This window comes from Sander lucioperca, chromosome 9, assembly GCF_008315115.2.
Source record: "Sander lucioperca isolate FBNREF2018 chromosome 9, SLUC_FBN_1.2, whole genome shotgun sequence".
In the NCBI taxonomy this organism is placed as follows: Eukaryota; Metazoa; Chordata; class Actinopteri; order Perciformes; family Percidae; genus Sander; species Sander lucioperca.
Genome location: NC_050181.1, coordinates 21516913 through 21532320, shown reverse-complemented (window position 1 = coordinate 21532320; position 15408 = coordinate 21516913). Strand labels below are relative to the sequence as shown.

Sequence of the window (15408 nt, the reverse complement as noted above, 5' to 3'; positions counted from 1 at the left end):
ATCCAGAATGAAAATAGATAAGAAAAGAGAAATAAAAAGATGCTGACAGTGATGGAAATGATTTAAGCGACAAAAATGACAAAAATAATGACGCTCAAGAAAGCGACAAAAATGCGACAAAAAACTTTCAAAAAGTGACATTTTTCTGCATAAGTTTGTCTCTGAGTTTGTGTTACGATGCTTCATGTTGTGTGACTGGAGGTGCAAATCAAAATAAGCTGATCTTTGGAAGAGGAACCAGACTAAACATTGAACCCTGTGAGTAACTGATTTAGATTATAAACATTATTTATATGAAGCATCTTTTAAAACTAACTTTACTTGTGTTGTTTGGACAACAAAAAAAGACAAATATAAGACCAGAAAAAGACAAAAAAGTGACCAAAACGTCAAATCCAAAGAATCAATATCTAGAGCCCAGGGAAACATTTAGTTGAAACATGAACTCAACTTTGTTTTGTGTCTGAATTTAATCATTCAGTTACATGTTAAAACTATGTTTTTCTGAGTGGAGTTTGGTTGAGAGAGTTTGTTACGATGCTTTATGTTGTGTGAATGCTGGCAGTGGATTAAAGATGATCTTTGGAAGTGGAACCAGACTAAACATTGAACCCTGTGAGTAACTGATATAAATGTAAAATATTATTAATATGAGGCTCATTAAATCAGCACAAAACTAGATTCAGTGTTACATTGTTGGGGAAACACTTGAATCTGAAGTTTTAGTTTTTATTATATATAATTTATAAAAAGCATCTTTAAAAACTAACTTTACAGTTTTTTGTTTGACTTAATATTTATAAAACCAGAGTAGAAGATAAGAAACGAGAAATAAAAAGATGCTGACATTGATGGAAATGATTCAAGCCACAATAAAACGACAAAAAAATGACAAAAAAGCAACACAAAAGCGACACAAAAACATGAATGATTTGTAACTGGAGTTTGGTTGAGTGAGTTTGTGCTACGATGCTTCATGTTGTGTGACTTCTGGAAGTCAATACAAAATGATCTTTGGAAGAGGAACCAGACTAAATATTGAACCCTGTGAGTAGAATATAAATTGTCATAATATGTATTTATATCAGAGCGACTTTAACAACAAACTTTACAGTTTGACTATTTACAAAATAAGAGTAGCAGATAAAAAAGAGACGTTAACAACTGCTGACAGTGATGGAAATTATTCATGCGACAAAAAAACCCACAAAAAGTTGAAAAATGCAACAAAAAGCGACGAAGTCTTAAATGTTAAAACTATGTTTATCTGAATGGAGTTTGGTTGAGTTGAGTTTGTGTTACGATGCTTCATGTTGTGTGAATGCTGGAGGAGCAGCTAAGATAATCTTTGGAAGAGGAACCAGACTAAACATTGAACCCTGTGAGTAACTTTTTTGCAACCAAAAAAACGTCCAAAAGCAACAACAAAAAACGTCAAAAGTCAAAAAAGCAGATTTTGCAGAATTCTGTGAGTAACTGATATAAATCTAAAATATTATTATTTTTGGGGGTCATTTAATCAGCACAAAACTAGATTCATTGTTACATTGTTGGGAGACACTTAAATATGAAGTTTTAGTATTTTTTTATATATATAATTTATAAAAAGCATCTTTAAAAACTAACTTTACAGTTTTTTGTTTGACTGAATATTTATAAAACCAGAGTAGAAGATAAGAAAAGAGAAATAAAAAGATGCTGACAGTGATGGACATGATTCAAGCCACAAAAAAAGTGACCCAAAAAGTGACAAAAAATGACAAAAAAAGCGACACAAAAGCGACAAAAAAACGTCGTATCAATCTAAAGATTAAAAACTAAAACACTTTGGTTAATATCTTTACTCAGATAAAACATGTAAGAAAAAACTGGTTTAAATGTTATTTAGAGTTAAAAAGATCGCCTCGAAAGCTAAAAAAGTTGACAAAAAGCGACAACAACTTAAATACGTTAAAGTGACAAAAAAGTTGACGAAAAAGTCTCAAATGTTAAAATAATGTTTTTCTGAATGGAGTTTGGTTGAGTGAGTTTGTGTTACGATGCTTTATGTTGTGTGACTGATGGAGGTCAGTTTAAGATGATCTTTGGAAGAGGAACCAGACTAAACGTTGAATCCTGTGAGTAGAAATATATACAAACATTATTTATATGGAACATCTTTAAAAACTAACTTTACTTTTGTTGTTCACACAAAATCAGAATAGAAGATTAAAAAGATAAAAAACAGAATCATCAGCGTATCGACTAAACACTAAAACACTTTGTTTAGTATCTTTACTCAGATCAAACATTGAACCCTGTAAGAAAAAATGGTTTAAATGTTATTTAAAGTTAAAAAGATCGGCACAAAAGCTAAAAAAGTAGACCAAAAGCGACAAAGACTTTGAAAAAAACCCAACAAAAACTAAAATACTTTAAAAAAGTGACAAAAAATTTGACAACAAAGTCTCAAATGTTAAAACTATGTTTTTCTGAATGGAGTTTGGTTGAGTGAGTTTGTGTTACGATGCTTCATGTTGTGTGACTACTGGGTATAAGATAATCTTTGGCAGTGGCACCAAACTTCATGTTAATGACAGTAAGTTGATTTATATTCATTCTGGGGTGAAAAAAAACTGGTTTAATGTTATTTGAAGTCAAAAAGCTCAGCTTGAAAGCTAAAAAAGTTTACAAAAAAGCAACAAAAACGTAAAAAAAAAATACGTTAATGTTACAAAAAAGTTGATTTAAAAAAAAAAGCGTCAAAAAGTCAAACATAAACATGAAATCCAACCTAACTGCTGGAAGCAACAAGTAAAAAAACTTTAAGAAATTGACAAAAACAATCTATAATTTCCTTAATTAAGATTAAACACTAAAACACTTTGTTTAGTATCTTTACAGGAAACTTTAGACATTTATGATTACATTCAGACAGAAGTTTTAAATGTTAAAATGATGTTTTTTTGAATGGAGTTTGGTTCAGAGAGTTTGTGTTACGATGCTTCATGTTGTGTGAATGATGGGAATAAGATAATCTTTGGAGGAGGAACCAGACTAAACATTGAAACCCGTGAGTAACTGATTTAGATTATTACCCAGAAATCCAAAAATATAACCTGCAGATTATTTAAAAAAGCGTTGATCCATGAAGGAAAATCAGCAGAATTTAGTGTTTTCTGTGTTTCTGCTTCAGGTGCAGATGTGTTAACATTCAGTTGAAAATCTAAAGTTGAAATGTTCCTTTAAAGTTAAAGAGCAAAGCTTTAAAGCCAAAAACGTTAAAGAAAAAAAAAAAAAATCGAGAAAAAAAAAACCCCTTAACATTATGATCATAAATACATCCATAACTGCAGATATTTTAAATAAAGTAAAGATAATTAAGTTTCAAACTATGTTTTTCTGAATGGAGTTTGGTTGAGTGAGTTTGTGTTACTACTGGAAGTGTGAATAAGATGATCTTTGGCAGTGGCACCAAACTTCATGTTAATGACAGTAAGTTGATTTATATTCATTCTGGGGTGAAAAACAAACTGGTTTAAATGTTATTTAAAGTTAAAAAGCTCGGCTCGAAAGGTGAAAAAGTTGACAAAACGCGACAAAAACTTTTCTTTTTAAGTTTGATAAATGACAAAGTTGAAAAAAGTGTCAAAAAGTCAAACCTAAACATGAAATCCAACCAAACTTCTGGAAGTAACAAGTACAACAACCTTTAAGAAAAGTAACAAAAAGGATCCATAATTTCCTTATTTAAGATTAAACACTAAATCACTTTGTTTAGTATCTTTACAGGAAACTTTAGACGTTTAGATTTCATTCAGACAGAAGTTTTAAATGTTAAAATGATGTTTTTCTGAATAGAGTTTGGTTCAGAGAGTTTGTGTTACGATGCTTCATGTTGTGTGAATACTGACGGTGGATTTAAGATAATCTTTGGAAGAGGAACCAGACTAAACATTGAACCCTGTGAGTAGAAATATATACATATAAAATATGATTAATATGGAGCAGCACAAATTAAACAACAATTCAACAAAAACATAGTTGGTGAAAAACTTGAATCTGAAGTTTTTAGTTTTATCTAAAAGCTGCGAGTTATTCAAACATTTAAAGACGCTTTAATGAAACTTAACGGTTTGTTTTTATCATTTCAATCTGAAACATAAAAACATCTATAAATGTAGATTAATAAAATCAGAATAACTAACACGTGGTTCCTTATAGGCAAGATTTCAGCTATTTTTTGATGGTTTTTTTTTTTTACGCTTTTTTAAGTTTTTAGTCTTTAAAACGGGTCAAATTTTAACTTTATGATTGTTAAACATTATGATCATAAATACATCCATAAAGGCAGACATTTTAAATAAGATCGGGAACTTTATGTCTAAAATAACATTCTTTCTGAATGTAGTTTGGTTCAGAGAGTTTGTGTTACGAGGCTTCATGTTGTGTGAATACTGGAGGTCAATACAAGATAATCTTTGGCAGCGGCACCAAACTTCATGTTAATGACAGTAAGTTGATTTATATTCATTCTGGGGTGAAAAAAACTGGTTTAAATGTTATTTAAAGTTAAAAAGCTCGGCTCGAAAGGTGAAAAAGTTGACAAAACGCGACAAAAACTTTTCTTTTTAAGTTTGATAAATGACAAAGTTGAAAAAAGTGTCAAAAAGTCAAACCTAAACATGAAATCCAACCAAACTTCTGGAAGTAACAAGTACAACAACCTTTAAGAAAAGTAACAAAAAGGATCCATAATTTCCTTATTTAAGATTAAACACTAAATCACTTTGTTTAGTATCTTTACAGGAAACTTTAGACGTTTAGATTTCATTCAGACAGAAGTTTTAAATGTTAAAATGATGTTTTTCTGAATAGAGTTTGGTTCAGAGAGTTTGTGTTACGATGCTTCATGTTGTGTGACTAATGACGGTGTGAATAAGATAATCTTTGGAAGAGGAACCAGACTAAACATTGAACCCTGTAAGTAACTGATTGAGATTATAAACATTATTTATATGATGCATCTTTTAAAACTAACTTTACTTGTGTTGTTTGGACAACAAAAAAGTGACAAAAAAGCCAAAAAAACACAAATATAAGACCAAAAAAAGACTAAAAAATAAACAAAATGTCAAATCCAAACAGTCAATATCTAGAGACCAGGGAAACATTTAGTTGAAACATTAACTCAACTTTGTTTTGTGTCTGATTTTAATCATTCAGTCAAATGTTAAAACTATGTTTTTCTGAATGGAGTTAGGTTCAGAGAGTTTATGTTACGATGCTTCATGTTGTGTGATTACGACTCAAAAGATAATCTTTGGAAGAGGAACCAGACTAAACATTGAACCCTGTGAGTAATATATGAATCTAAAATCTAAAGTCAGTGAAGTTTGTGCATTGCGGCTTCAGACTGTGTGACTGTGAACAAGATAATCTTTGGAAGCGGCACCAAACTTCACGTTAATGCCAGTAAGTTGAATTCTTTTGCGGTGAAAATCTGACTGCAAAGATGTTTAACCCTTGTGTTGTCATCGGGTCAAATTTTACCTGTTTTTAAAAGTTTTTAATATCAGAAATATGGGTTTCGTTCAACCAAATTGCCCAAAAATAACATGGATGCATGGATGTACGTTATATGGATACAACATTCTTCCCAGGTAAAATTAATGATTACTTCTATTGAGTTTTGGGGCACCAAACGTAAAAAAAAACGACAAAAACCAAACAAAAAAGCGACAAAAAAACCCCCAAAAAGAAATAAATAAGCAGCAACAAAATGACAAAAAACAAAAAAAATGACAAACCCCCCCCCAAAAAAAGAAACCCCACAAAACGGCAAAACAATGATAATCGGAAAAAACTCAAAAATAAAAAAAAAAGCAAAAAAAAAAAAAACGTCAAATAAAAAATGTCAAAAGCGACAAACGTCAGAAAGAAAAACGTCAGGAAAATAATTGCAAAGTTGTTTGAAGCTCAAAGTTAAAGTTGACAGTAAATATACTAAATCATAAAAGAAATGCAGAGTCAATGTTTATGTTGATCACAGTTCTGCAGATTAATTCTTATTAAGTTTATGTTAATGTCAGATTTCCTTCTTTCTTTGGAGTAAGTGAAGGTTATTGTTTGCTTCCCTGTGTGAGTTTATGTAACGGTATTTCGTGTTGTGTGAATACTGGAACTTACAAACTGATCTTTGGTTCGGGGGTCAGACTCAACGTTGAAGCCAGTAAGTCCAGTTACATTTGTTTTAATTTGAAAAAGAAAAAGAGCTTAATTCCATCATCTCCAAATGTTTTCTCACAAGATCACAAAAGCTGAAGTTAAATGTTAATGTTAAACTCTTTAAAACAGTGGACTTTAAACTTGACGTTAACGGGTAGATGTTCAGCGTCAGTTAACGTACACTAAAAATTCAGTTTTTGCCGCTGACAGACTCAGATTATTATTCTAAGTATTTGACAACATTATGGGATGGATCCCTACAGAGATAGACCTTTTAGTTAAAGAGTAAGATCCTTTTAGTTTAACATGAAACAGCCCCGAAATCACCATCACCAAATTCCACCAGACTCCATGTAAATAATCAGGACTTTTAGCGTGTATAGAGCCAGCATATTTCCACCAGACTCCATGTAAATAATCAGGACTTTTAGCATGTATAGAGCCAGCATATTTCCACCAGACTCCATGTAAATAATCAGGACTTTTAGCATGTATAGAGCCAGCATATTTCCACCAGACTCCATGTAAATAATCACTACTTTTAGCGTCTATAGAGCCAGCATATTTCCACATGTAAATGGGTGAATTAAGGGTTTATTTCAACCAAACCAGAGTGGTGATTGTTGGAACAGTGGAAAGATGAACCAAGATGGCTTTTGATAGTTTTATTTAGTTTCTGTCCCCTTTGAATGAAGTGTGTTTTACGATGATAAAAGTGCTGATTATTTACATGGAGTCTGGTGGGTTTGGTGATGGTGATTTCGGGGCTGTTTCATGTTAAACAAAAAGGATCTTACTCTTTAACTAAAAGGTCTATCTCTGTAGGGATCCTTTCATAATGTTGTCAGACACTTAGAATAATAATCTGAGTCTGTCAGCAGCAACAACAGAACTTTTAGTGGACGCTAACTAATTAATACTGGACCAATGTCAAAGATTGTTGTTCCCATCAGTCATGTAGACACAAACACATGAGATAATAGGGTCCAGGTCATGAAATAAAACAAAGTTACCCTTTAACTGCGAGTTGTCGCAGACATGGCAATACAAAAAAGATGCCAACATGTAACATTTAATAATTATAGTGCTTAAGTCCAAATACTACCAAGCCAAATACAAATGTACTGTTTCAGTTTTTAACTTTTATATTTTGTCATCTCTAATGAGTGTTTGTTCATGAAGGAATTAGTCACGTAGTTATTGTTCAGATCACATCTACTGTGTGACTCTTTCTGGGAACAACAAAGTCATTTTTGGCGACGGAACTAAACTAACTGTAGAGAACAGTGAGTATTAAGATTATCAATTTATCTTTTTCTGTCAAATCTGCTGTTTCCATAATATAACTTTACATGATAGTTTAGTTTATATGCACAAAGTATAAAGTAGGAAAACAAGCAATTACAATGCAGGAGAGGAAAGACGCCTAAAATTGTCCTACACTTATACTAAAGAGAAAACACAAAAACATCGGCCACAAAAAAAACAACAAACAAACAAACAAACATGTAAACATAACCCACAAAATGTTTAATGTATATATAAAAAATAATAATAAATAAAGCAAGTAAAAAGACATGTCAAACAAAAAGTTTCATCACAAAGTTTAGTATTATAAATTATAAATTAAACGTTGTAATAATGTAATATGTCAACGTTGAGCTCATCTAACATGAATGAAAATCACCAAACTAGAATGTGTTTACCTGAGACAGTGATTCGCTATAACTCATATATTTTTATTTTAAAGAATGGGCCTTTTAGGGGGGGAATCTATTATGCGAGACATTAAATAATAATGTTTTGACTTTATTATAAAATGTGAGACCTAGAACAAACAAACAGATAATTTAATCTAAGAGACGATGTGATAATATTCATCGGTGTGAAGTTGTTGCTGAGAGCAGAAACACTGTGTGACTCAGACTGGAGCCGGAAAACTAGTTTTCGGTGAAGGAACACAGTTGTCTGTTGAATCCAGTGAGTATAAAGTTACATTTTTAAAGTATCTCTGCAGTTTTTAGATGTTAAACAGTCTAAAGATTCAAAAACGCTTTTGCACACTTCTGTTTTGGGGCAGATGCGTAGGAAAAGGTAAAAGTTACCAGTAAGACTTGTTGAAAAAGTCCTGCACACTGCCCATTACGCATGCAAATACTTTATTTCACAATGTTTCGGTCACACAGACCTGAAACGTTGTGAAATAAAGTATTTGTATACGTTATGGACAGTGTGCGGGACATTTTCAACAAGTAAACAATCTAAAGAGAAACAGATTTTACATCTTCATCTGCCAAAAAACACATTGTTCATTTACAATATTCGATTTACATCTTCACACTGTAAACCCCAAAAAGTAAGCTAAATTGAGGCCACAATGTTTTTGAGTTTATAAACTCAACAGACTGAGGTTAGACTGAGGTTATAGTAACGTTAACTTGTATTTTTTTATGTTTACTAATCAAGCCAACTCAAATATTATCAGTAAATGCAACTCAAAAATATTAAATTGAATAATATTAAGTATTAAAAAGTCAGTATTTTGCGTTTTAAGTTTAAAATACTTATTCCAAAGCATTCGGGTTGCCTGTATAGATGGCCTAAATGTTAAACATTTAGTCTTTATGAGTAGATTTGTTATTTATCTTGAACAATCAACAGTATGTTATAAAAGAAGAAAAGAAAAACACAAACAGACAAATCAATTTGTTTTCAAAATCGACTGATTTGAATCTACTTTTTGCTTCAGAAATATCTCTGAGTTTATTTTCTATTTTGTTAGATGAGCACTTGTTCCTTGAGACAAAACTCTATCTACTAACATTTTATATTTATAAAACAGATTCACATAAACAAACAAAATCTAACAAGCCACGTAGTGTTTTAGTCTTAAATCTTTTCCCCTCTAACATTTCAAAAACAACTTTCGTTTTGAGCCTGAAAGTCATTTCTTAAACATATAATGCGTAAAACATTCAGTCCGTAGTAATCTTTTGAAGAATAACTTATGATTTGTGATCTGTAAGTCCTGTAAGTGCAAAGGGAAATGGTTGATGTAGTTATTGTTCAGATCAAACTGTCAGTGTGACTACGTCTGGAAACTGGAAGATCATTTTTGGAAAAGGGATGAAACTAACTGTAGAGAGCAGTGAGTATTCAAAATACAAATCTTTCAATTGAAAAATGGATATTCTATGTACACCATGCTGGCGTTTGCCCGGAGTTAAAATGGCAGCCTGAATAATTGGAAATAATGATATTGTTTTTTTGGGGCCCTTTAGAAAACCATCAAAGTTAATGTCTCCAGTAAGTTTGTAATTTGTAAACAATGACTCAAAAGAAGAACAAATAATTTAACACTTTAATCCAAATGTCGTGTCTAAAACTTCAATAATTTGCAGATGATGCAATTAAGTTTGTTGCCGCATTAAGACTGTGAAAATGATGCTTTAAATTAGATTTTTGAAGGAAGAATCAAACCTGTTTTTGTTGTTAAAGTGTCACTAATGTACATTATCTGGGATGGCAAGGATATGTTATTGGTTTAAAGACAAACGGATGCAACTCAGTTGGTTATTGTTCTATACAGTCAGTGAAATGTGTCAGGTTTGAGCCTTTTTACTGCACTTGCCTTAAATATTAGCAGTGGCCGATTTTCATAAAAAATCCTGAAGGAAACCGTTTTATAAAATCTGCTGGATTTAGAGACAGAGCAGCTGCTTGTTAGCTGTTGTCTCGGTGTGTTTGTGTCGCTGCGTTCGTCACAGTGTGACTGACTCTTTCGGTAAACTCGTCTTCGGTTCAGGCACAAAACTGACAGTCAGCTCAAGTAAGTTAACATTAACTCACGAAACATAATTCTGAAAATCTCATTTTGTAGATGTTGGTGGTGGTGTTGCAGAAATGTTAATTTTAAACTTCACATATACGCAAAACAGCCAAACCCTGCAACATGTTAGCAGAAAACAAAGATTAGAAGGCTTCTTCTAGTTTGTAACATCTAGGATGTCTGTATGGATATAATAGACATTTTTAGTGCAGCAAGTTGTGCCAAACTTTTCTTTTAACATTTAGTAATTCACTTGATAACTTCGCCTTCTTATTACTTTGATAAATTGCTCTTTTGGTAAAACAAATGTGTAACTCTGTTTACCTCTAAATTGATTGATATATAAAATACTGTCACCACACTGCTGACATTTTAGCCACATTGATAAGTAATGCCGAGCTACTTGCGAGTTTACGTTCAGCCGCAAATTCTGCTCAGCTGATGCAAACGATCAGAGTAATTCACTGCCGATCTCCGATCAGTTAAAACATGCCCAAATGGGCTCACAGCCGATACTATGTAGAAAGGGGGCAAAAAGGGGACAAAAACTTCGTAGAAAGTGACAAAAACGTCATACAAAGCGACAAAAGTGTTGTAGGAAAGTTAGTAATTTACTCAATTACTTTGCCTTCCTCATACTATGATGAATCACTCTTTTAGAAAAACATTTGTAACCCTTTTGTACCTTTAATTTGATTTATATGATAGTTATTGATTTGTGTAGATTGGCTGCATTAGTTGTTGTTATTCAAGCAGGTTTAAGTAGAAGCAGTTCTTGTCAAAGTCAGATCCACTGTGAGACTAGTGGATCAGGAAACTATAAACTGTTGTTTGGAGAAGGAATCAAACTGACTGTAGAAACCTGTAAGTATTAATAACTCACAATATTAAAACATAACATTAAGACATATTTGTTAGTTGTTAACACCAAGACAGGATAAATTAATTAATTAAAGTGATTTTATGTGCAAATTACAAAACCGATGTGCAAAATGTGTTTACTGCTTTAACATCTTAATCATCCATTTACATTAGTTTGTATTAAGTTGTGTAATTAGTGTTAATTGAAGCAGAAGCAGTTGAGGCAGTTATTGTTAAGCTCAGATTAGCTGTGTGAAAGGATCAGGAAACTTGAAACTCATTTTTGGAGAAGGAACCAAACTAACTGTAGAAACCGGTGAGTATCAATACTTCATTACTATTGATTTTAAATTAACTTTATTTTGTATTTGTAGTTTCACAGCCGACGTTTATTTCACATTATTCATTTTATGTTATTAGAGTGCAAACACACTTCACAAAAATGTTTTAAATTCAGGAAACGTTATTCAGTAAATACTTCTTTTCTCGGGCTTAAAATCCATACTGATTTTCCTTTTTAGTTGCCATTACGTTTTTATCCTAGGTGGATTTAAAAAAGGTCTTAAATTTAACTTGTAGAATCCTGGGTGTACCCTGTTATTGTAAACTACTTTCATGCAGACCGAAGACTCTTCAAATGCTTTTTGTTGCACATTTAACCCCATTTACACCCAGTAACAGCCAATTATGTCTAAAACACAAATATAATACGACTGTTTGCAGATGATCGGTTACTGTTTAGTTATTGTTCAGAGCAGAAACATTGTGTGACTGGCTCTGGGGCAGCAGCCTGGAAAATACTTTTTGGGAAAGGAGTCAAACTATTTGTCGAGGCCAGTGAGTATCATAAAACTTTAATGTTTAATTATTAGTGTATATTAGCTCTTTTTTAAGTCACATATGGTGAACATAAGATTGTTGGAAGACAATACTTTATACTGAATTATATCTCAGCCTATTAAATATGTGCTCAACACAGCTCAACACAAAGTTCACTAAACATGTTTGTATCAGAAAAGGAATTTGACGTTTCTCAACATTGCGAACATAAATCAAAGGTACTTATCACTTTATTGGAGGAATGGAAGCAATAGAAGTCTTAAGTCAGACTAAAACCTCGACAGGACAGACACATGCAATATATTCACACTGGTTAACAGAAAATACTTTTATTAAATGTGAACATACTAACTTCTACAACCAGGGCTTTACCTTTTGTAATGGCTTATGCATGACGTGTAGAGTGAGTCTGCACTCTAAGAAGTAAATCCTTAAAATAACAGACAAGGTTCTGGCCACTCATTACCCAGACTTTTGACACATAATCAAAAACGTTCATGAGGTGTAGCTTCAGTTATAAAACAGAACGTTTAACAAAAACTTAAAAAATGTTGAAGAAAACAACAAAAACATGGGAATTGAAAAGAAAAAATGTTGTAGAAAAAGACAAACTTTGGAATAAAAATGACAACGTGGAGACGATCCAATGTGGCTGACAGAAGTTGTCGGAGCCCAAATGATGCAATTCCAAATGTAATAAACAAAAATACAACTGTGAATCACGTTACATGGACAGTTTCTGTTAAAATATACTGACATACAAACTATTAATACACAGATATGTCTGTGTGGTTAGGGTTGGAGTGTGATTGACAATTCAAAATAGAATTTGTGGAAAAAAACATGCCAAACTTTAAATGGACCTTAAATTTATTGACGTTTTGAAAGTTTAAAAATTACATTTTAACACATCTCACCAGAGGACTTTTCTTATACACACGTTTATATATTTTAGTACCTTTACGTTTACATGTTTTATACCCGTTCCAGTTAAGTAGAATTCCCTGAAGATCTTGAGTTCATATCCCTAGCACTAGTCCGTCTTTAGGTTTCTGTGCTGTGATTTGTTAGAGTGTGACTAGCTCTGGAGTTGCTAAACTCATCTTTGGCTCTGGCACTAAACTGACGGTTGACTCCAGTAAGTACATTTTATACACATGTAATTTGGCATTGTAGTCACTCAAATGTCCACCGGACGCTCAAATACAAACAATAGAAAAAGTAATTAGATCAATTGCAAAAGACAGAACATACACCGCATCATACACTGCATCATACACTGCATAACATGAACATACAAGTCTTATTTCTACAGTTTTCAAATACATTGAATGGTGATGTTATATAATCTATGTATTGGCTTTGGATAGTTGTCGTGGTGACTTCACTTGTTTCCTATGTTGCCTTTTGGATGATTGTGACACCTTTGTATGAAAAAAAAGCCCTCGCGAAGATCCTCACAGTCCATTCAAAATATAAAAGACTTACTACGTCATAAATAAATTCTCCACGGTTGACTCTCAACAGAAACATATAAACTTTAACTTTCTCTAATAATAACTGTTCACACTGAGAATGATAATACTTTGACAGTCATTTCAAAGGTTTCCAAATTTCAAGTCCAAAGTCTAAAATTCATAATTTCAAAATTAAATAGAAAAGTAAACAAGAGTTAAGATAAGATAAACCTTTATTGTCATTGCCCAGAGACCCATACATTGAAAAAAATAAACAAGATTTATTACATTAGAAAATAAATTATGTGTGGGTAGCCTTCAACAGAAATAATCAACAATAGTAATATCAGAATGTACCTAAAACAAGAATGTTTGCAACAATGAAGACATGACAGATACAAGGCTCTCACGTTACGAGAACACAGTAACATTTTATGAATTATTGCAGATAAAAAGCACATTTTTAGGTAGATTTGTTGATGTTTTAGGAGAAAAGCTATAAAAAACAGCGTAGCTTCTTAATGATAAGTCTGTGCAGTAATTGTTTAGATGAGACTCACTGTGTGACTGCTGCAGGAGGAAACGCTAAACTCTTTTTTGGAGAAGGAACTAAACTAAATGTAGAAAACAGTGAGTATTAAACATTGAAATGTTGACAAACTGCTTGGTGAATGTTCATGCGAAGGTATTTTTGGTATTGATACAAGTCAATGTAAAAACATGTATGGCTATACATGTGAAAGCTAAATGTCAAATGCAATCTGATATTATTTATACATCCCATATATTTCTTTACATGTAATTAAACATATTGACAAATTATTAAGTCATCAGCATAGTTCAGTTTTAGATAAGATTAGTTTATTTACAAAAACTAGAAATGACCATTGTTAACTATTAATTATAAATACACTTATTATGGCTCCAACACTAGTAATATCAGAATGCACCTAAAACAAGAATGTTTGCAACAACAAAGACATGACAGATACAAGGCTCTCACGTTACGAGAACACAGTAACATTTTATGAATTATTGCAGATAAAAAGCACATTTTTAGGTAGATTTTGTTTTAGGAGAAAAGCTATATAAACAGCGTAGCTTCTTAATGAAAAGTCTGTGCAGTAATTGTTTAGATGAGACTCACTGTGTGACTGCTGGAGGAGGAAACTTTAAACTCTTTTTTGGAGAAGGAACTAAACTAAATGTAGAAAACAGTGAGTATTAAACATTGAAATGTTGACAACTGTGCTTTTTGAATGTTCATGCGAAGGTATTTTTTGGTATTGACACAAGTCAATGTAAAAACATGCATGGCTATACATGTGACAGCTAAATGTCAAATGCAATCTGATATTATTCATATATCCCATATATTCCTTTAAATGTAATTGAACATATTGACAAAGTATTATGTCATCAGCATAGTTTAGTCTTAGATAAGTTTAGTTTATTCACAAAACAATTTAAAGTACAGTCCTAAGAAATATTGGTGATATGTGAAATGGGGCATTATCTAAAGAATGTATAAAGTAACACAGATAGTAAACATACTATTATAAATATTAACAAATAATCTAGATTAAAACAGATGGCCTAAATGTTAAACATTTAGTCTTTATGAGTATATTTGTTATTTATCTCGAACAATCAACAGTATGTAATAAAAGAAGAAAAGAAAAACACAAACAGACAAATGAATTTGTTTTCAAAATCGACTGATTTCCATCTACTTTCTACTTCAGAAATATCTCTGAGTTTATTTTCTATTTTCTTAAAGGATGAGCACTTGTTCCTTGAGACAAAACTCTATCTAACATTTTATTCATATTATATTTATAAAATAGAATCACATAAACAAACAAAATCTAACAAGCCACTTAGTGTTAGTCTTAAATCTTTTCCCCTCTAACATTTCAAAATCAACTTTCGTTATGAGCCTGAATGTCTCAGTCTAGACACAAAACAAAAAATAAGTGCATTCTTCTACTGCGATATTTCCCCTCTAGGGATTATTTGCAGTTACAAATTAAAGTGAGAGTGGAAATGAACATTTAAAGCAAAAAAAAATGAATAAAAATGGTAAATAATAACCAGGTTTTCTTGCCTTAGTAACAGCAGCAGTTTCTGTCACAACAAGAGTCACAGTGTGAATAATCAGGGAGCAAACAAACTTTATTTGAGCAGTGGAACCAGACTGACTGTTGACTCTGG

At 32.0% G+C, this 15408-nt stretch overlaps 1 protein-coding gene across 3 annotated transcripts in view; it reads left to right on the top strand.

The window, feature by feature from the left end:
* Positions 1-864: 864 nt before the first annotated feature.
* The window catches only part of LOC116052705 (M1-specific T cell receptor alpha chain-like), a 33618-nt gene continuing 19074 nt past the window's right edge, over positions 865-15408 (top strand). The window contains exon 1 of one of the 3 annotated variants that reach the window (XM_031303514.2): positions 865-1047. In XM_031303514.2, coding sequence (XP_031159374.1) covers positions 1008-1047 — 40 coding nt within the window. In that variant the 5' untranslated portion in view covers positions 865-1007. Of the gene's footprint in view, positions 1048-5217; positions 5336-10722; positions 10901-15408 lie in introns of those variants that run through there. The other 2 variants (XM_031303512.1, XM_031303510.1) reach the window with 2 other exon arrangements.